Here is a 21,752-nt window from a genome sequence, read left to right as displayed (position 1 = left end):
GGTCTCGAGGTACTGGGTGGCTTATAATTTTTTTCATGTGCCAGTTGAGCACCTTCTAACGGTGATAACGAATTCAATGCTCTGGAAATCAATTTGGAGTTAAAATTACCATCCAAAGTAAAAAATTCTGTGGAGATCAGCCCATAAAAAATTACCTGTACTCAATTTGATTAACCAGAAATATTCAGATACTTTAGCAATGTGTCCAAAATGCAGAAATAGCAACGAAGTAATCATTCACGCCTTGGTGTAACGTAGTCCTACTCTTGAGATTTAGTCTTTCTCTCCTTTTCTGAATGCTATAGTGCAAAATGGAACCATGGAGTTTACAGTCTGGTGACAAACGACAAATAGAGACATTGGAAGAGGACAATCTTCTATCGCCCTTCTTGTATCTCTGTGTTGAGCGTTGTGGAAAGTGAGAAATTTGGAGGTTTTTGAAGGTAAGAAGCTGGCGGGAACAGTAATTGTGGAAATAGCAAGAAAACTCCAACAAAAAATAACTCAAGTTATAGAGTACTGTTATTTGTGAATCCCCAATATCTTCTATTAATTTTCCTTTTGCTAGTATTTGGTATTTACTAAAATGGGAGATCTTTTTTGTCTGTTTCTAGAATAAACAGTATTTTTTTTACAAAGCCATATAATTACATATGTTTAAAAAAAATCCCACGTTGTATAATGGATTAATCTCATTCATATTGCTATAAAATAAAATTATTTTAAAATTTAAGGAGAAATATAAGAGATGATGGATAAAAAGTGTTAAAACATTTATTAATGTGACAAAATGATGGATAAACGTTTTAAATTGAAAGAAATTTAAGTAGAGTGATATTCCAATTGAACACAAAGAAGATTAACTTTTTGAGTATTCTCTATTTTAAATTTTTTTAGCAAATGTGGTGAAAGAAGAGAAATTAATCTCCACGCGTTAAAGTAACAGTTCTAATATTGCTTGACTATTATTTCTAAAGAGTGTAAAAGAAAAAACGAATACTAATAACATGTAATATTAGTTGAAGAGAAATTTAATTTGCTTCATTCTTAGTTTAGATGACTTTTTCTTTTATACATCTTATTTTTTTTTATAAAAAATAGAGAGACTCGAACCTTGAGTATAGAAAAACTATACCATTTAAAAGATTTTTTTACACTTTAAATCTAATTTATCTATCTTTATCAATTTAGTTTTCATGTAAACAATACACTCAACTTTCTAAACCTAAAGTATACTTTTGGATTTTCATCTTTTAAACTTAATATTTTTACAAAAAATTTATTCTTTCTTTTTCTATTATATTTTAAGTTACATATAATTATTATTTCCCACACAATAAAATTATATTATTAGAATACAATCAGGGAAAACACAAATCACAAAACGTATATGCAGTAATTAAATTGTTAAGTAATGTTATTAAATAAGTGATATGTCTAATTAGTACAATAGAGTTACATATAGTAAGTTGAGGTAAATGAGAACACTGTATATTCAATTCAATTAATCTTTTGGATTTCTGCTGTGCAAGTGAAAATTTATTCGGTTATTCCTAAAGAAGGGTTGCTGTAACTTGCAAGCATGCTTAAGCAAGGAATAAATGTTCTTTTCTCCCCAAATATTACCGCTTATATTCTCCTCTCACCAAAGAATAAGAATAAATATGTACAGAGTACTGGAGTATTAAAGTTTGATTGGCTAAAATAAAATAATATATATGGAAATTATGAAAACAAGACTTCAACTTGACGATAGAATCAATAATCAAATATAAATGAGCAATTATTCGAAAATATAATCTAACTCTTTATGAAAAATATTCGAAAAAAAGTTTGATCCACACAAATAAAAACACTTTTCGCAGTCACATATATAGACACGTAGTTCTGTTTTGTTCCCCTTGGTCCACTTTCAATCAATTGTAACGAATAATTTATCTCTTCTTCATAGATGCCATAAGCATCTATCTAGCAATCTAACAACATACGTTATTGCCACTAGATTAAAGTGAGAGATGGGAAAGTAGACTAACATACGGATCCATACAAAAATTACTCCATACTCGTACATACATGAATCATACTATGTTACATCCATTTGGATTTTCATCACTTAAGAACTCGAAGGAATTATATGACGGTAAGGATGTATAAGTATAATAATATGGTTCTAAATCGTATGGTGAAGGATCCATCTCTGTTACGTGACCGTCTGAATGCGGTTGTGTGGAGGTATAATAAGCAGTAGCTGCACCGTGCCTCTTGGCATTAGGATATGCTGTATGATAGCTCACGTTATACATCGAAGGTGTGGGTGCATAGTAATGTGGTGGTGGATGCTGATAACAGGTGTGATGATGACGTGGTGGACTTTCGTTGGGTGCCATGTGGTGGTAGTGGTTAGAATCATCAAGAACTGTTACACCTTTCATTCTCACCTTTCTGTCTCCACCGCCAATCTCATTTTCGTCATTTCCATGGACGGCGATGGTAACCTTTTTCTCTGTCATTGGCGGTGGGGGATAACCGGCTGGGAACATCACCGTCTGCCTCATCTCCGGCTTTGGTTCTGGGTAATGCGCACCGATTTTACCGTTGGTGGCGCCACCTTCGAGGACGTTATTTTTTGCTGTGTCTTGAACAATGAGCTTAACAGTTTCTTTTTGATCATTTTCCTCGCCGCTCTGGTTGCTTTCGTCCCCGCTTTCTTGGTCACTGTGTTTCTCTTTGTTCTGCTGCGAAGAACTATTAGGATCCTTCTTCTTTTTCTTCTTTTTCTTTTTCTTCTTCTTTTTCGGTTCTACAGTATCTGGCCACAACTCTGCATGCTTTCCTGTCTTGTTCAATTGTTTGATCATAATCTCGCTGTCCACTATCCCCTTTACTGTAACCTTTTGTTGCCTCAAATCGATGTCTATGTTATAAATACCTGAGGTATATTTACCAATAAACAACAAAATCATGGGCTATATTACAAGTAGCAGAGTGTACAAATTATGTGAAGAGGAGTAGAAATAGAATTAAAAAAAAAGTGGTTAATTATTACCATCTATGTTCTGTAGAACTTTCTTAACTTTTCTTGCACAACCTTGACAGTGAATTGAGACTTTCAATACAACAGTCTGATGATAAACACATAGAAACGTAACAAAGGATTATTGAACAAAATTGCTAATATAAAGGAATCCAAAGAAATTGTTTTGATATATATAAATGTTTACCTTGCATATGAGAGATTCGAAACCCGGTTGTGGTTCTTCTGGTGGTGACGATGGTGGTGGTTCTTTATTAGTTTCGGGTTTTACTATTTCTGTTGGAGGTGGTGCAGTCATTGTAGGTGTTAGAGTTTTCCAGAGAGAAGACTATAAAAGTGCTGGGATGTCTATAAAAGCATAACAAAATGAGCTAGTCCAAATATGAACCACAATGCCTTCCTTAATTTTTTTTCATGCAAACAAAACATTGACTTGCAAGATTCTACGTTTGATGGATTTTTTTAAAATAAATAAATAAAATAATTATTGTCATATATATATGTTTTGCAAATTAATTACACTGTTCATTTTATTATTCACAATAAAAACTAGAAGTTATAAATTCATATTATATATCTTATTTATAATGTAAATAAGACATATAAACAAAACATGTATACATTCATTTGGTTTAGATGAAATACATAATAAAAAGAAAAAATATAATTAATTTTAAATAATATATATGTAAAAATATACAAAATAAATAAATATGATAAATATTTTTAAAAATTATAAAATTACTTAAAATAATGGTAGAAAAATGCTTACAATCAAAATTTTAGTGTTTATTTTTCTAGTTTATATTATTTTTGTTGATTCTACTTACACACTCAAGACTTATAAACGTCTACTAACTGACTTAAAATATAAACATCTACTAACTGATTTAATCAAATAAAGTATATCATAATAAAAATATTAGTATTTATTTTTTTAGTTTATTATAATATATTTTATCCGATTAAATAAGTTAGTAGTGATTTTTAGTAATTTACTTTTATAAAATTATTTTTGTAAAAAATGATTTAAACATCGCAAAAAATTTTAAATAATTCTCGCATTTTAAAAAACAAATTTAGCATTTGATGCCTCTTCACCCTTTTATCTTTTGCCCATCACAATCAGTGTCGGATTCCTTTAGAACACCGAATTCTTTTGGTGTAACCATTTTTTTCTATTTAATGTAACCATTTATATATTTAATTATTGAAAAAGATGAAAAAATTATTTTTAAAGTATATAATCTTTTTTTAAATAAATGATATACACTTCAAAAATTGTTTTTGATAAGTTGATTTTGCACCCATGCTTATTTATCTCTATTTTCTTTATCTTTAATTTTAAGAGCTATATATATGAAGTATAAAATTTAATATACAGATATCTCTTTGTACATAATTTTTTGGAGTCACATATTTCTGATGATTTATATACATATATAAAAATTTAATTTATTTTAATATATAATTTTTATTTTAATATATATATTATATTAATAACTGATTTTAACTATTAGTTGTAATCTATGTTTAGCATAATTATGTTTGTTATATTACATCATGATAATAAAATGAGAACAAAGGCAAAGTGGGCGGGAATAGAATATATTACATAATAAGATTTTTCTCTCCCCTTTTCCTATCATCACCTTTGTGCTATGTTTAGTAGGGATGAAAATAGATTCCCGAGATTAACTTTATCAATACAAATAATAAATAGACATGGTAACACAAAATGTTCTACTGTTTTGTTGTTTTCATATACCAAAGAAATACACCATATATATATTAGATAAAATGCGCCGCACTACCATAACTCCTTTAAGTGTCTTCATAATCATTTTACTTTCGTGTGAATTATGTGTTGTTAATCGTAAGTACGGTTAGTTAAGACGTTCATTACACGTATGTTGAATAAATAAAATTTAGTAAATTTTTATTTAATTTGATTATATGAAAAAGTAAAAACAACAATGTCATAATTTAATTCCCATCAACGAGAATACAAATTTTTTATACATGTATACGAATCACAAATTAATGCACTGCTAGCTTAGCTGCTCATCTATTTCTGCAACAAAAAGTGCATGCAGCAACCTTTTATATACTACTAATTAGTCTCCCCCGGCCCGGCCCTGACTATTTATCTATATTACAGTTGAGAAAAATATAAAATAAATTAAAAATGAAGAGCTAAGAGATAAAAGAATCTAAAAATTCTCTTTATGAAAATCGAACTTAGTGTTGGTTTTCCTAGAAAAGTCCAGAGAAAGCCTCTTTAATTCTCCAACCAATGCATGAGCTCCACAGTAAAATACACCTAAAAAGGAGTAAATAGAGAATGTAAACATAATAGTCATATTGACTCATATATTCAATAGTATTTAGTGTATATTAAAAATTATCAAACTTTAATAATTTTAATTATTATTTAGTTATAAATTTAATTTTTTTAATCAAATTTTTTAGTTTAATAATCTAACAACATATTTTATTTTATATTTTTAAATATTGATGCTTAATTTATAATTAAAAATAATATATTCTAATAATCCTCTAACATCCTTTATATATATAAAATAAATTAAATAAACATGACAATTAATTAAAACTATTTTTTTATGTATATATAGTATTTTTGAAAAAAAATACTATTTGTAAACCAAAATCAACTACTAAAATCAGCTAATGTATTTGTGTATAAATATATATATAATTTAATTTATTTTTAATGTGTATTTATATTCTAACATATATTTTATACTGGTGGCTGAATTTGATAGTTGATTCTAGTGTTCACTTTAACATAACTCATTTTTTTATATTTCCTAACAAAATATAATTTAAATTCCATATAAGTAGAGATATCAAGAAAATGAACTTACCAACTGTTTTGTTGGGGTGTTTGAGAGCAGCTTGCTTAAAGACCTTGCGCCAATTAGGCCTAGCAAAGTGGGTCTTGACCCTTGTCCCTGAAACAATATCCACACCACTCTTAGCATGTTGGAGGGACTGAAGCATTGTGATCAAAGCCGATCTAGCATCTCCTTCTTCATACACACTTGTACAATAGTTATGAAGCTCAATCACTCCGTCCTTGTCATTCTCTGCAACCTCATCCATCACACCCCTGAACCACTCGAACGACCCCTGCTCACGTGTCACCCAGTAGAAATAAGCCCTGTTTGTGGCGAATGGTTTTCTCTTGTTGTTCTTAACACCACTTTCCACCATCCCTTCTTCTATGTCTTTCTGTTGCTTTATGTTGTTTAACACATCTTTCAGTATACTAATCAATGGTGTTGCACCAATTCCTAGCCCCACAAGAAGAATCACTTCGTAGTTCTTGTAGTCTTGTGCTGGAGCTCCATATGCCCCATCAATCAACAGCTTCGGCATCCTTGGTATGTTGTTGCCCTGTAACATATCTGCTCTTAGAAGACCACTTTGGTCCCCACTTGCCGGTTGACACGCCTTCGCGAAAACCGCCTTAAGCTGTGAAGTCCAGTCACCCAAAGTCCGAATATGGACGCTTACGTAATCATCTCCCGGAGCTGATGTAATAGAGAAAGGATGCCTATACATATACATACATGTCAGTTAGTTATAACAAACTAATAGCAATACATTTCTCGTTAATAAATAAGAAGAAGAATTTTACCATTGAAATGGGGAGACATCTGAACAGTTAACGAAAATATACTGTCCGCTATAGTACTTAAACCCTTGTGGTTTTGACATATGCAAGGCCAAGACATTTCCTGGGTATACTGCAACCTGGAACATTGACAAGTTTATATAGTTTAGTGCATTATTTAATTATCTTAAACAAAAGCAGTAGTAGACAAGGCAATGTACCTTCAAAATCTTGACACTTTTGTAGCCAGATCTAAAAGCACGAAGTAGGCGCTCACATGCGTATATGAGCATGGGAATAGCAAGATACATCCAAGTCTGTACAAATAGTTCAATAAGTTTAGAAAAGAAGAAAAGAATGAATGAATAAGGAAAATAATGTAATAAATTGATGCATACCGTTTTCTTATACCAATGCTTGGTGAGGTAAAGGAAGTATCCATGAACGATTAAAAGAGCATAGACAATGACGAAGAGGTGATGAGAGTACCAAAAGGCGTTGAAGCCAGTGAGTTTCTTGAGAGGTTTAGGAAGATTCAACCTGCTTCTTCGGAACCAAGGTTGTGCCAATGTGTATGCTATTGCCATAAGCACCACAATCACTATCCCTGTCCAACCCTCTGTCCCCTTCACAAACCACCAATAATTGTTTGGCCTTTGCTGCCCAAAAAATGGCTTCATTGGCTCATATTCCGCGTCCGTCGCGTGTAACAGCCTTGGGAAATCGCATGTTAGATGCGAAATTGCATGCAACCCAACCCCAATAGCAACCCCAAAAGCAATCACCTGAACAAAGATACCACAGTTATAGTTATGTTATGGAAAAGATACTAAGCCTGTTTTTGTTTATAAAGATATAAAATTATATTAAATTAATATATTTTGTTAGAAACACTAACAACAAAACATAATTTATGTTTTATTTTTTTATTATTTTATTAATTTTTTATTGTTATATTTTTTTCTTAAATTTTTTAAATAAAAAAATTAAATTAAATTTTTATAATTTATTTTAATTTATCACCTAACAAAATATAAAAATACTCATTTTTATATTTTATTTTTAATGTCTTGTTTTATCCCGTTATCAAAACTAAACTCAACTTAAGATATAAAATAAGAACATACATACCTTGTGAAAGTTGATGTTGTCATCAAAGGGAACGGCCATGCCTAGCTTGGTCCTGCTCCTGAGCCAGGTGATGGTGTTTCTGCATACAGGTAAGAGGATTAAGGCCATGTTGAACTTGAGAGTCTCGGCGGCTCCCTTGGCCGTGGTGACACAGTAGCCCATGACGTGGAAGACTGCGCGGTTCTTGTACTGGATGAACTTCCAAGTGAAGAGGCCTGCGCAAATGCAGAGCCAGAGAGCTATAATCCAGAGACGCTTCCAATTGTCCTCGATGAAGTAGGACAGTGACCGCAACCCACGCTTGATTGGGTTGTGTTCTTTTGTTGGGACTAGTTTCTGGCTCAGCATTTGGCTCAGCACCCTGCTATCTGTGTTCATGTGTGTTGATTGCGCTGGTGCTTGCAGAAGCAGCATTTCCAAGTTGTAAACCTCGACGAATCCAAGGTTGTCTGGATCCAACTCTTCCATGATAAGAGCTGCATATTCCTCCGCACGCTCTTGTAATTTTGAAAGCTTATTAGCGGAAGCGCTCAAAGCGATAATCTGTAAAAACAATAATCATGCAACAGTTTAACGACGTTCATATCTCCACATATAAAAATTAATTTCGGTAAGTATAGTTGTATATTATTGCTTACCTCTTTAACTTCTTCTTCGGTAATTCGTCCGTCAGCATTCTTGTCCACCCTGGCATGAGTTCAATTTTATCAATAGTCAGCAAAAATGTCGGTGTGGACCTAAATCACCTAATCTAAGATATAGCATTGACATTTGATTCTCAATAATATATGTTTTCATATTTTGACTATGACATTGTCATCATAGGACTCATTTGAATATAAAATTTTAAAATTATATTAAAATATTATTTATTCTAATAATGTAAACTGATAAGAAGAGAACTTATAAATAATTATATCTTTATGTGACATTCATGCGTACATATGTTGTTTTCCAAATGATACTCAATAGTCAATAGAGAGACAAATTCCGTGTATGTATATTTTTTTTGTTCAGTTATCAACCCAACACAGCGTTGACTGGTTCTTGTTCCTAAAGCCCTTTGGGTTTGGTGCAGCAAACGCTGATTCATTCTTTTTTTTCTTCTCTTCAATGGGACCAACCATTAATTTCCTATTTAAGTTCAATTTATCTTTTTGGTTCACTTTCCAGCTTAACCCCTAGACCGTTCCACTATCTTAATAATAATAACAATAATAATCTTGCAACAAATTTTCTAAGGTTTGAATGATGGATTAAAATCCCGCGTCATGTATAGTTGTACACAGGAGATCGAAAAATAATTCTTCAAAATGTTTTTAAGTAATTTTTTATTGAAAAATAATTCGTATAGAGCAATTCAACCAAAAGATAGTGATCTGATCTTTTAACTACTACTTGGGTGCCATTTGACAGGTTATAATATGTAGCTTTTAAAAATTATTAAATTATAAGCTTATTATGATTGCGTGATTTAGTAAAGTTAGGTTTTAAAAATGATAAGCACCCTTCGGTTAGTTCTACTACATAAACCTAGAAACATTGAGAATACTTTCATAATCTTATACTTCGAATAATAACTATTTCAAAATTGATAATACTATATTGGTATACTAAAACACTCATAACAGCAGAATAAAAATATAATTATTATTAATTAATTGTATAATTAAATTATTTTTAATTAATAAAATAAGAAAATATGTATAAATTATTAAAAAATACTGATGTCATAAAATGATATCCACTATAAGAAAATCTATATGTAACAAGATTATTTTAGAATTATCATTTATTAATTGATGGTTGTTAATACTCTAATTTGCCTAATGACAACTTTCATAACTCCACAAATTTGTGAACAATAATTCCCTAGTATATCTTATGGGTGGGTGACAATAATATATAATATTATATAAACTCAATCATCATTTCTTCACATGAAAGTTGCATCAAGTGCGGCGTTAGTTTTTCCACCACTGATAGATAAATACAAATAATTAGAAAGCAAAGTCAAACGATCTCTGACGATCTCTCTATTGTCTATAATCTGTAATTAATCTGTATGGTCTTTAAAAAATTAATGAGCACCTTAATTAGTCTCCATTAACACCTAGGTCTTATAGCTACCACATTTGATTATAAAAGATGTTAGGTGTTACTCATCAAATTGGTCACAAGAACATATTTATTTAATTCATTTTAAAAATATATTTTATATTTTAATATGTATTTTTTTTAATGTGCATGCAACATAATTATACATACTATCAGTGATGATTGATAGCATGCATGTCCTAATTAATGAAGCTATCATAATAATTATCTTACATGTCAAAGAAGGTCTGCAGCCTTGAATCAAAGCTCTGATCAGTAATTTGTTCCCAGAATTCACGCAACTCATCCTTGGTAATGGAAGCGGATGTTATGCCTCGACGACGAGCTAATGCATCAAATAACTCTCCAGCAAACTCTCTCGAGTCGTTCATACCTAGTTTAATTAGTTTTCGTCATTAACTAATTAATTACTTCACCAACAACAGTAACATTGATCGACTAATAATTAATCAGTTACTAAAAAATTAAGAATAAAAATAAGAAGTACCTATGCACTGGCTAAACCGGGTTTTGGGGAGCTTTCCATCGACGGCCAACTCAAGGAAGCGGGTCTCAACCTTAGACCAACCATCAGTTCCGACATTTTTGGTCATAAACTTGAGTCCTTTGAGTGCACGTGCGGCACCGGACTTGCTCCTATCAACTTTGTCGAACTTCTGAGAGGAAGTCATGCGTTTCAGTTCCTGTGACACCTGTCTGAGGCGGACACCCAGCGAGGACGGCCGCTTCTCGAGGCGGCTAGCGAGGAGTGCCGTCTCTGGGTCTCCGCCTCGAATGTTCTGGACGGAAACGGTGTCGTCGCGAACGTCCAAGGTGATCTCGACCAAGTCATCATCGTCGTCCTTGAACCTGGCGCTCAACTTCTTCCTGTTGTTGGACACCAATGGGCCGCTCAGCGGCCCACTGAAGCCCACACGTGTGCTCCGGCTCCCCGTGCTCTCCGTCTCCGACCACGACTCGTGTTCCTCTTGCTGAATCTCCATTGATTCTTGGACGATGCTTATGTCAGTTGAAAGAATATATTTTGGGAGCGTTTAGAAAAGGGTAATGATATAGAGAGTGAAATAATGAAGTGTTGATGAGGGGTTTGTAGTAGTAGTGTTATGAATTGTGAGTATATATAAAAAGAATGAAAATAAGGGAGGGGAGTGGTGGGTGGAGGTATGTATGATTGTATGTACGTATGTGGAGAAGTCAAAAATGGGAGGGTGAGTGGGTAACTACATTCAAAGAGAGGCATGTGACCATGTTGCGGCTAATGGCGCGTACGTTGACGCAATAGGGCAATAGGCAATATGCCAGAGTTGTTGAGACTTGAGAGGGGATTCAAATTAAAACCTTCTAGTATCCATCTTCTATTATGTGTGTGTATCTCACACGTTCTAAGAACAATCGCACCATTCGATTATTTCTTAGGCATGTTACGAAACACCCTAAGAAGTTGCCTTTGCTCTCTCCTCTGTGTTCACATGCAAAACTCAAAGGGAATAAAACCATCTTTTTCTTATCTTGATTTTATTTTAAGAGGAGAGAGAACGAAAAAAAATGAGAACTAATTTTTTATTTTTATTTATCCACAACTTTATTAACTAATTGGATAAGTATAGAGAACTATTTTTTAACTAACTAATCAGTTATGGTATGTGTATTAAAAAAATAACTATTAAATTAATCATTCATAAAAAATATAAATTAAATTTTATTATTCTATCGTATTTATCCTTCTTTATAATAAGATGATATAAATTTAAAGCATAATTTATCTATAATACACGAACACTGACATGGATACAGGACACGCTAACACGCGAATTTTAAAATCTTACATGACACTGTGACATGCATACATATAAAATATAAAGTAGTTTTTAGATAAACCGTAATAATATTTTAATATTTTATTAATATTAAAATATAAATTAATTTTTTAAATTATTTTTAATATCTTATTTTAATTATATCAAGTATTTAAAATATTTTTTATTTTAATAAATAATAATATATACTATATCTAAATTTATTTTAATAATATATGTTAAGAATAAGATTGGACACGCTAACACGTTATGATATTTAGATATGTCTAGACGTGTCTATATCTGAATTTTTTATTAAAACACGGTTGAACACAACAAACACGCATATTAAATAAATGTCAATAAATATCGTGTCTAAAATATATCTAATATATAAACACGATAATTCAACAAAATATCCGTACCTCGTATATATTATCTGAGCATAGTTGGTTTTATGATTGAAATATTAAAATTGTACGTACTCATTACATTATTACATGAATGTCCGTTTTTTTGTAACTTACATGTGATTGATGCGCTTCCACAAATATGACTATATGATGGAAAAATAATAATTGCTTGTGATCATACGAGAGTGAGTTAGACACCGAAAAAGAAAAATACGAGAGTATGAGTTCATACTATATATCTAAGGAATATCGTTATATATATTTGACGAATAATTATAATTAATTAATACTAACTACTTTGAGAAGTTAATTTTAAATGTATTGTTGCTAATTGTTAATATGCTAAGCATGATAAAGTACATGTTACATAAAAAAAATATTGTACGTGGTTGTTAAATGTTGAATTTGGCGTTGGTTAGTTGTGTATATATATTAGAACAATAATTAGGTTATGTTTACATAAATTATTAATATAAATATATATTAAAATATAAAATAATATTAAAGTGAGTTTTATATACATTTTTTATATATAGTATATATGTTTGTACTTTTTGCTGACACGACGAATTAATAAAATTTGGAGATTTTAATCTGACAATATTAGAATCAGACTAAGAGGACAATCTATAAAATACTTTAATGTTTAAGTTAGTAGTGTTTTAGGTGATAGTATATCGAGAAGAAACTACTTACTAAATTTCTCTTTTCCATTTATTTATACTTTATGAGGTTACGATTTAGATAATTACTGCTTTTAATATACGTGTTTAATGCTATGATTTGATAATTCTATGATTTTATGATTTTATTAATTAGCCTTAATAACATGCCCGTTAACTAATAACGTAGCATTTTCATTTAATCATAATCTCAAGTATTATTTTTGTCTATAACAGTGTTCCAACTCAGATTTTTTGACTTAGCAGCTTTGTCGAGAATACCTAAATTTGATGGACCAAGCCCAAATAAAATTTTTACACTCAGTATTTTGGTTTGTTTTGTGGACAAATTCTTTTTCTATTTTCTTTAGAAGCTCTTAGCTATTTTAAATTTATTTAGGCTACTTTATTGCCTTTAAATTTTATAATTGCGCCTTTACATCTTACCAATCTTTTAATATTAGTATAACAATGCTTTTAGTAATTATCGTTCAATCGATATCATGTTAACGAGATAATGATTTAATGACCTCGCTTAATGAGCATTTAATAGATTTTATTCTTATTTAAAATAGTTTTCAATTTAACGAGCAAGTATTTAATGGGTTTTGTTCTTGTCCAGAATAGTGCCACAACTTGGGTCTCTTGACTTGTCGACTTAGTCAAGAGTAGTCGAGTTCGTTGGACAAGTTGAGATTATTCTCAAAGCGGTTCTTGTACGAGGAGGTGGTTGCCTTCGTCTTCGAACATCTCAAAATTCCAATCTCTTTTGACTGTATTCTCTCGAAGGAGTTTTAATCTGTCGTGTTCGTCGATAAATACCTAATGATCGAAGAAATCAAGTTAGGATTGGGTTAGTTGCCTCTTGCAGATATTCTGCTATGAATTTAGAGAATACTCTTTTGTTCAGCTATTTATGTCAGAAATGCTGAGAAAGAAATCTCAAATCCCCTATCTGAGTATGTGAATAGAGAGAAGGAGCTTAAGAACTCTACAACTCAAATTTAGAGCCTCAATACTTCTCTCGCATCCTTATAAAAAGAGAACACCACCCTTCATGGATTAGTGCTTTCAAAAATAAAGAATTTTCTTTTTGTAAAAATGTCCTAAGTTTATTGAACTCAGTTATTTTATTTTATTTTTGTTTTGAACTTTGTCCTTTGAAATTAAAACATTTTTCGTTTTTAGTATTTTGTATTTAAATACTTTTTGTGCTTAATGTTTTGAACTTTTTGGTTCTGTATGAGGAAAGTTTATTTTATAAACTTAATTGTCTTTGATTGTTTTTTATTTAGGCTAAGTCTAATAGATTTTATTGCCTTTGTTATAATTGCGCTTTAGTTTATTGTATTGTTTTTTTTATTCTTTCATCGATACTTCTTAAGAGTAGTATCTTTTGAGATGAACAACATTCCGTGTTTTCGAGACTTTGGTACTGTCAAGATTTTTTAACTTGTATGCCTCTTTCCTGAGGTTTTTTTTCACCCTTGAGGGTCCCTTTTAATTGGGGGCTAGGTTTTTTTGAGTTCTCAAGGTACCAATGTCAGCTTGTCTCAATACTAGGTCTTCTAGTTGAAAATTTTTGGGCCTTACTTTGGTGTTATATCTCTTTGTAATCATTTGCTTTAATGCTTGTTCAGCTAAATTAATTGCTGACCTTACTTCATCATTAAGGTCAACATCTACACGATGGTCGAAACTCCTGAATAGTAATATTTGATTAGGTTATCCATATTTTTATTGGGTTTTGATCTCGGCTTCTCTTAAATTCGGGGTTCAAGTGCACTAAAAATACTCTAGTGAAATCTTTGACTTTATTCTTTAAAGTCAAACTTGCTTTATTATACTTTAAAGCAACTAATCGATCTTCGAATAGTGACTATCCGACCTTCAGAGGTTAGTATTTCATCACATATAACTTTGTTGGTATAAACAACAGCTACTCGATCTTCTCAAATAGTGACTACATGACCTTCAGAGGCTAGACTTCATCATATAACTTTGTCGGTATAAATAGCAGCTACCCAATCTTCTCGAATAACTAACTTACTTTATTGTACTTTAAAGCAGCTACTCGATTTTCTCAAATAGTGACTACATAGCCTTCAGAGATCAGAACGTTATCACATAATTTTATTGGTATAAATAGCACCTGCTCGATCTTTTTGAATAGTGACTACATGACTTTCCAAGGTCAAATCTTCTCGAATAGAGACTACACGACCTTCAGAGGTCAAAACTTCATCACATAACTTTGACAGTATAAACAGTAGCTACCGTCCTCGGATAGTGACTACACGACCTTTAGAGATTAGGACTTCTCGAATGGTGACTACTTGACCTTCAGGGTCATCAGGACTTCATCATATAACTTTGTCGACATGAATAGTAGCTACCCGATCTCTTCGGATAGTGGCTACACGACCTTCAAATGTCAAGACTTTATCACATAACTTTGTTGGTATAAATATTCACAAGTAATTCATATCACATTGTAAGCTGTTGAATCTTTAGGATCACATTTATTGTTTTCCTTCCCACCTTGTGGTGTTGACAACTTTAGGGTTGAGGATTACCCCGAACTTTCGGCCTCAGTAGATGACGAAGTTGGATTTTTCCGTTTAATCGAAATCACCTTTGAGACTTCTTCATCTCACATATATTCCAAGGTGATTTGATGAAATTTTTTCATAAATTTCACATCTTTAGAAGTCAAATGTCTCCTGAAATCATATTCCAACAAACCAGCGAAATGACAAACTCCAATGTTATAAACTTCACTATTTTTGAATCTTGGAGAAACTTGTAGTTTCTAATTGGTAAATGAGGTGATATCAGTTTCATGTCCATCATCTTGATTTTATTGTTTCTTGAAAAGAGTATTTGGGTTGATTACTAATTGTACTTTATAATCAGCCATGAAACCAATAGTGTAAGATTCACACAGATAGCGTCAAATGTTCGTAGCTTTTACTGAGATGACGAGCTAATGAGATTTGAATATCCTAATCTAACAATGTTGGAACTAGGTTGGAACCAGGTTGGGAGGACAACCTGCAAAATATTTTGATACTTAAGTTAGTAGTGTCTTAAGTGATAGTGTATTGAAAATAAGCTACCTATCAAGTTTTCCTTTTTTCCTTGTTTGTACCTTATGAGGTAACGGCTTAGACATTTAATGCTTTTAATATACGTGTTTAATGCTATGATTTGACAATTTCGTGATTTTGTGACTTTATTAGTCTTAATAACATGCTCGTTAACTAGTAACATAAGGTAGCGTTTGTTTTGAGGTATTGGGACGGAGACTGTGAGACTGGAACTCAGTGTCATGTTTGTTGGCCCAAAGACTGATACTAAAATTTCAGTCTCTATCTCTAAAATTTCAGTATTTCAGTACCTCCAAAAAGTGGAAATATAAGAGACTAAAATTTTAATAATATTTTACCTAAATACCCCTATTTCAATTAATTAATTTCAATTTTATTTTTTGTGCAAATTAAATTAGAACTTCATTCTTATTTCAGTCTCTATCTCTCATTTTACACCAAACACAATACTGAGACTTATTTTAGTCTTTGTCTTTTAGTCTATATCTTTCAATCTTTCAATCTTTCAATCTCTATCTCTCTTCCAAATGCTACCTAACATATCCATTAACTAGTACCGTAATATATTCGTTCACTAATAATGTAACATACATGTTAACTAGTAATATAGTATTCTCATCTAATTTTTAATTATAATCTCGAATATTATTTTAGTTCAAAATAATATAATAATTAATTCAATAATTAATTTTTAATTTATATATATCATTTTTGATATTCGAAATATAATACTACCGTAGAAGTTATAATTTAGCTAACTATTTTTTTATGTGCCCATGGTGTACGGGGAAACGTCACTATAAACTATACTAATTTTTTGTCATTCATCATATATTTCTTAAATGTTAAATCGATAGATAACAACAAAGGACATTCTATATATCATCTAATTAATTAATTATATGCAAGTGAAAAAAAAAAAAAGAAAAGACAACTAGTTCCAAAAATATTAATCTATAATTAAGTCGCCCTAATTATTAATATATTTATTTCCATTTGAAAAATGACCATAATATACGCGTCTAGTCGCTAGTTTTGAATGACCCATAACTTCTATATATCGTTCATGAATTGCGAAAAATGTCACTAATTAGTAATTTCAGTTAACTAATATAGGCACGATCCATAAAAACTTAAAAAACAAGTCGCGAAATAAATTAAATAGGCAATTAATTTAAATAATACTAATTAGTTTAGATAGTGTAAATTTTTTATATTGTCCTGGAATAATGTATTGGTATGACTATTTAAGGCAGGAAAAAATATTAATATTGTGTATCCTCATAGGCTCATAGCAATTGCACAGTGGGGTAGTCTTTAAAGTTAAAGTAATGTAACTTTAGTAGGAAATTAAAGTAAAAAAGAGGGCAAAAAAGCAATGTGAGAGGTCTTGATTTTCTTGCTTGAATAACTAAAGAAGTTTTATGACTGAGAAAAACGAACTTCATTCACTCCTTGCATTCCCGGTAAGGTTCTATCACATTGATTTATATTAGTTATTTCTAATAATCTATTATCTTTGATTCTTTATCATTCATAATTAATTCTTTAATAACTTAATACAAGAAGAACTTTAATTTTGTGGACTGTAGATAAAGGTTTGAAAGTCAAGATATCTAGTTTTCAACTATATCAAGTTGTATGAGTAGTTCTATATAAACTGCTAAGAGACTTTAATTTATATTGTGCACATAGATTATAACTAGGGTACATAGAATATATATGGTAAGTTGTTTGATAAAGTCCAACCGATTGCCTTTCTCTACCAACTAATGTATTTGACAAAGAATTGTTTTTTAATTGTACAATTTCTTAATGCAAGTCTATATATATATATATAAACAAAATTGCCAAAATTCGAATGATAAAATATTTTAATATTTTTATCACATTGAAATTAAAGTTCAAAACTATTGAAAATAGTAAAGTAATAGAATATAAAATTTATTAAAAAATTTTAAAAGGACTTCAATTGATTTTTTTCTCAACTTCTTGATCAATCTTGTGCTCTGTTACTTTACTATCCTCAATAATTTTTAACTAATATTTTATTAAAACCTTCAAATTTGATAAAATTTAATTATATAATACCAAATTAAAATAAATAAATAAATAAATAACCATACTACATATACAGTACTTAGTACGAGTTTTACATTCAATCACGTGCCAAAATTGCGAACACATTGTCCGCTGACCTAGATGAAGAAAAAGTCAAGTATTGCTTTGACTTTTCTCTATGTATGGGGTATTAACGAATTTAATTTCTCAATTATGAGATTCCCGGCCTTCCATTATCTCATGCATGATGAAGCCTAAAAAAGGAAAGTTAATGACAAAAATAAATAATTTCGAGCTGGAATTTTCCAAGTATGTTTCAACTCTTTGCTTTTGGATCTTTTGTAGTCTCCCGTTTTGTTATTATTTATTAATGGACAATGCTAAGAGGTCAATATAATTTATTATTTTTTATTAATATTTAAAATATAAATTAAAAATATAATGTTGAATTATTATATATTAAGTTAAAAATATTGGATTGTTGACTAAAAACATTAGCTATTATAAATTAAAATTACTGATCCTCAAAATTTTTTCTTTATTATTATTAAAATATTAAATAAAGTGGAATATTAAGGTAGATTATGAAGTGGTTATCTTTTGTGATAAAAGTTATGTATCGATTAGTTACAAGAATTTTCTGGGAAGAACGCCTTAATTTACTTTAAGCTTTATTTAGTTGATTAATTATATTATATATACATGAAAAGTGTGCCAAATGTATAAATTTCCATAAAAGTGTACTGCATATCAGTTTGCCTATGGTTGTTTATTTTGTAGTCAAAACATGGAAGGGGGGAAGGGAGACCAAAATGGATGAAATAAAATTAAAGTTAGTTAGAAATGGTCGGACATTAATTGTCTAAATACAATGGAAGACGACATGTGTTGTATGTAACTATGTATGCATAGGAAAGTTACAAAATCTTGTGATGTTGTTTGTTGTGATTATGTTTATTTTTGACATATTATCTCATTAGCCAAGGGACGACAAGAATTAGTTAGAGAGTAGTTTAATTTCCATCTTTGCTGAGTAATGCATAAAGATGGTTTTGGATTGTTTATTTCCATTTATGGTGATTTATACATCAAGCTAACATACACATCTTTTTGCATATATAATACACTAGTAAGTGCTATTAGATATTAGAATTTTTCTTATTCTTTTCAAGATGATGGTGGTAATTTAATTACTGATAAAAATGCTTTGGAGAGTATGACTTTTTTTGGTTAAATTACATTGTTAGTGTCTATATTTTTAGTAAAATTGTAAATTGGTTTCTACATTTTAAAAATTTGTAATTGAGTCCCTAAATAAAATTAAAATTTGTAATTTAGTCTTTGCCGTTCGAAAAGTATTTGATTTAATAAAATATTCTTAACATATTTTTTATTACATTTTTGACAATATAAATTTTAGATTAGAGACCAATTTGTAATTTTAGTAAAAATATGGAGATCAACCGTAAAATTTAACTATTTAAAAATGAATAAAAACTTCTTAAGCGATCTGAACCCATCTGATCTTTTCTTAGGCTATTTTCTATTTTTTTTTGGTATTTATTTGACATAAATAAATAAGTGATAGTTTTTATTACAAGACGGATAATAAATACGATTTTTTTCTGTAATTCCTTTTGTTGATTTCTAATATATTTTATTTGTAATTATTTTTTTATTTATATTTTAAATTTTAAATTAAAAATAATAATAAACCGATAATATTGATATAAAAGATAATTAATTGATCATATTAAGAATACTGATTTTCTCTCACAGTGCCTAGAAATTTCTGTAGATATTATGTATGTGTGCTATATTTATAATTAATCAATAAAAAAATTAATTGATTGTAATTAAAAAAATTCTTCTCATATTAAATATGAATATATTTACAAAATACTTTATGTCTTTATCGGTACTTAATGGACATTCTGATAAAAGCGCAAACAGGAATACGTTGATGGAAGCCTAGGATTCCTGTAACATGTAACGGATAAACAAATAATAAAATATAGAATGGGATTATAACTAAGAATAATATATATACAGCTGTAGCGGCGGCGCAACAAAACAAAGATATTCATCAAAATTGAAGTAATATACGTGTTAATTAATAATGTTGAGCGCAATATTTTGGGCACACAGTGTCCATGTAATAATAAAATTCCACTAAGAACATATAACAAATTTAATAAGTTATAATTTAAATGATATAATTGTTTTATATTTACTTAAAAAATTGCGAGTTCGAGTCTTTTAATTTTTAATAATAAAAAATATAACAAATTCATGGAAATTCATTTATGCGTCTTTTAGTATAAAGTATATAGTACGTGTTGGTTTGTTACAACAAATTAAGTGGACTTGTGCCTAATCCGAAGACCCTATTGTCGAAATTCTATTGGTTTGAAATGTGATTGAATCGTACGTAACAAATATTTATCAGATCATGATAGATTCAATTGTTCACACTTGCTTTCATTGAAGTTCTTGGTTAGTTTCAAATAGTAGTTAAACGGACCAAAGGTATATCATGTATAAGTATAATGATGAGTTAAACTGTAAATATTTCAGTTGTTAATATTTGCTTGTTTTTGCAGGAGATAAATTTAAAGAACTTAATCAAGGCTACGAACATTTTAGTCAGCGATAAGGCCTACCCATCTTATTGTAATGAAGAAAATATATATCATATATCTACTTCACTATTCGTATGGAAGAAAGTATCAAAGTTGTGTATACTTGTTGACTTTAGTTAATCATAATTAAGATTGGTTTAATTGTGGTCAGAGTTATTGGTAATTAAGGATATAAATGAACATTGTGTTGACAAAAAGGATGACAAAGGAAAGTAGATTAATCAACGTTATCATTGATGAATCTCCGGTTGATATGACATATAGATTGACATAATCATAACAGGTGGCTTGAAGTGTTAAATTCTAAGACCACTAATAACACAATTGTGCATGACAAAATCAATCGCAGGATGAAAGAAGCGTGTTTTCTGGGTTCGTTTTTGGACTAGGAGTCTATGACAAGATAGAGACAATCAATATTTTAAGTGAAATTTAAAAAAAAATTAAGTAAGTAAAATATAAAGAAATAACGAAATCTAAATTTTAAAAGAGTGAATATCTACCCGGTTTCTGATAATTTTTTTTGGAATTGATTAGTTCATGTGTAACAAAAAAATAATATTAATTTTTTTTGACATAAAGACTAATCAGTCTCATAAAGTAAAACTCAGAGATCGAATTGGATATTTTTTTTTGTCAAAAATTTTGTTGTCTTTTGAGGTAATTGTCAGACTATTTTAGATTTTTCTTATTTTAAAATTTTTGTACTTAGATCAAATTTTATAAAACTGGTAAATTTATTTAAATTTATAATATTAAAAAATTGTAAGAGTTAAATCGAAATTATAAATTTATAACTATTAATAAGTGGGGTTAGGTCAGATTAATTGCCAGAAAACATTTTCACATACATGCCTGCTTGCAACAAACTACCCACATCAATCCCATGTTTTATTAATGGGCTTCTAGCCCAGTATCTGATACTGAACCATAAGCCCAATATATTGCCCATCTTGTAGCACCTAAAAGAAAACGGAAGACAACGAAAAAAGGAAGAGAGAAAGATAATTTTAAGCGAAAAGTGAAAACTAATCCAATAACGTAAAAAAAAAAAAAAGAGAGTGAAAACTAATTCAATGTAGATGCTCCAGTTTATGGATCTATGATCATTTAGATAAGTTTGTAGACCAAAAAGAAAAGGTGTA

At 30.1% G+C, this 21,752-nt stretch overlaps 2 protein-coding genes across 2 annotated transcripts; both read right to left on the bottom strand.

The window, feature by feature from the left end:
- Nucleotides 1-2,044: 2,044 nt before the first annotated feature.
- Nucleotides 2,045-3,395, bottom strand: LOC107492137 (heavy metal-associated isoprenylated plant protein 35). The gene is made up of 3 exons (XM_016113120.3): nucleotides 3,222-3,395; nucleotides 3,047-3,122; nucleotides 2,045-2,929 (listed from the first exon to the last, which is right to left on the bottom strand). The coding sequence occupies exons 1-3, from the start codon at nucleotides 3,330-3,332 to the stop codon at nucleotides 2,079-2,081; spliced, it is 1,038 nt and encodes a 345-aa protein (XP_015968606.1). The 5' UTR covers nucleotides 3,333-3,395; the 3' UTR covers nucleotides 2,045-2,078.
- Nucleotides 3,396-4,947: 1,552 nt separating this feature from the next.
- LOC107492136 (respiratory burst oxidase homolog protein B) lies at nucleotides 4,948-11,038 on the bottom strand. Its single transcript, XM_016113119.3, has 9 exons — nucleotides 10,411-11,038; nucleotides 10,137-10,296; nucleotides 8,444-8,492; nucleotides 7,806-8,348; nucleotides 7,073-7,459; nucleotides 6,896-6,991; nucleotides 6,699-6,814; nucleotides 5,923-6,614; nucleotides 4,948-5,357 (listed from the first exon to the last, which is right to left on the bottom strand). The coding sequence occupies exons 1-9, from the start codon at nucleotides 10,904-10,906 to the stop codon at nucleotides 5,248-5,250; spliced, it is 2,649 nt and encodes an 882-aa protein (XP_015968605.1). The 5' UTR covers nucleotides 10,907-11,038; the 3' UTR covers nucleotides 4,948-5,247.
- Nucleotides 11,039-21,752: the final 10,714 nt, after the last annotated feature.

This window comes from Arachis duranensis, chromosome 6, assembly GCF_000817695.3.
Source record: "Arachis duranensis cultivar V14167 chromosome 6, aradu.V14167.gnm2.J7QH, whole genome shotgun sequence".
Lineage (NCBI taxonomy): Eukaryota > Viridiplantae > Streptophyta > Magnoliopsida > Fabales > Fabaceae > Arachis > Arachis duranensis.
This window is presented reverse-complemented; position numbering and strand designations above follow the sequence as displayed.

What these genes read in the sequence shown, in the direction of transcription:
- LOC107492137 (XM_016113120.3), bottom strand. Translation starts at nt 3,332, where the DNA reads ATGACTGCACCACCTCCAACAGAAATAGTAAAACCCGAAACTAATAAA. An exon ending in TCGAATCTCTCATATGCAAG is followed by an intron (nt 3,123 to 3,221) that starts GTAAACATTTAT and finishes GTTTATCATCAG; the next exon opens with ACTGTTGTATTGAAAGTCTC. An exon ending in AGTTCTACAGAACATAGATG is followed by an intron (nt 2,930 to 3,046) that starts GTAATAATTAAC and finishes AATATACCTCAG; the next exon opens with GTATTTATAACATAGACATC.
- LOC107492136 (XM_016113119.3), bottom strand. Translation starts at nt 10,906, where the DNA reads ATGGAGATTCAGCAAGAGGAACACGAGTCGTGGTCGGAGACGGAGAGC. An exon ending in AGCATTGGTATAAGAAAACG is followed by an intron (nt 6,992 to 7,072) that starts GTATGCATCAAT and finishes CTATTTGTACAG; the next exon opens with ACTTGGATGTATCTTGCTAT. An exon ending in GATGTCTCCCCATTTCAATG is followed by an intron (nt 6,615 to 6,698) that starts GTAAAATTCTTC and finishes GTATATGTATAG; the next exon opens with GCATCCTTTCTCTATTACAT.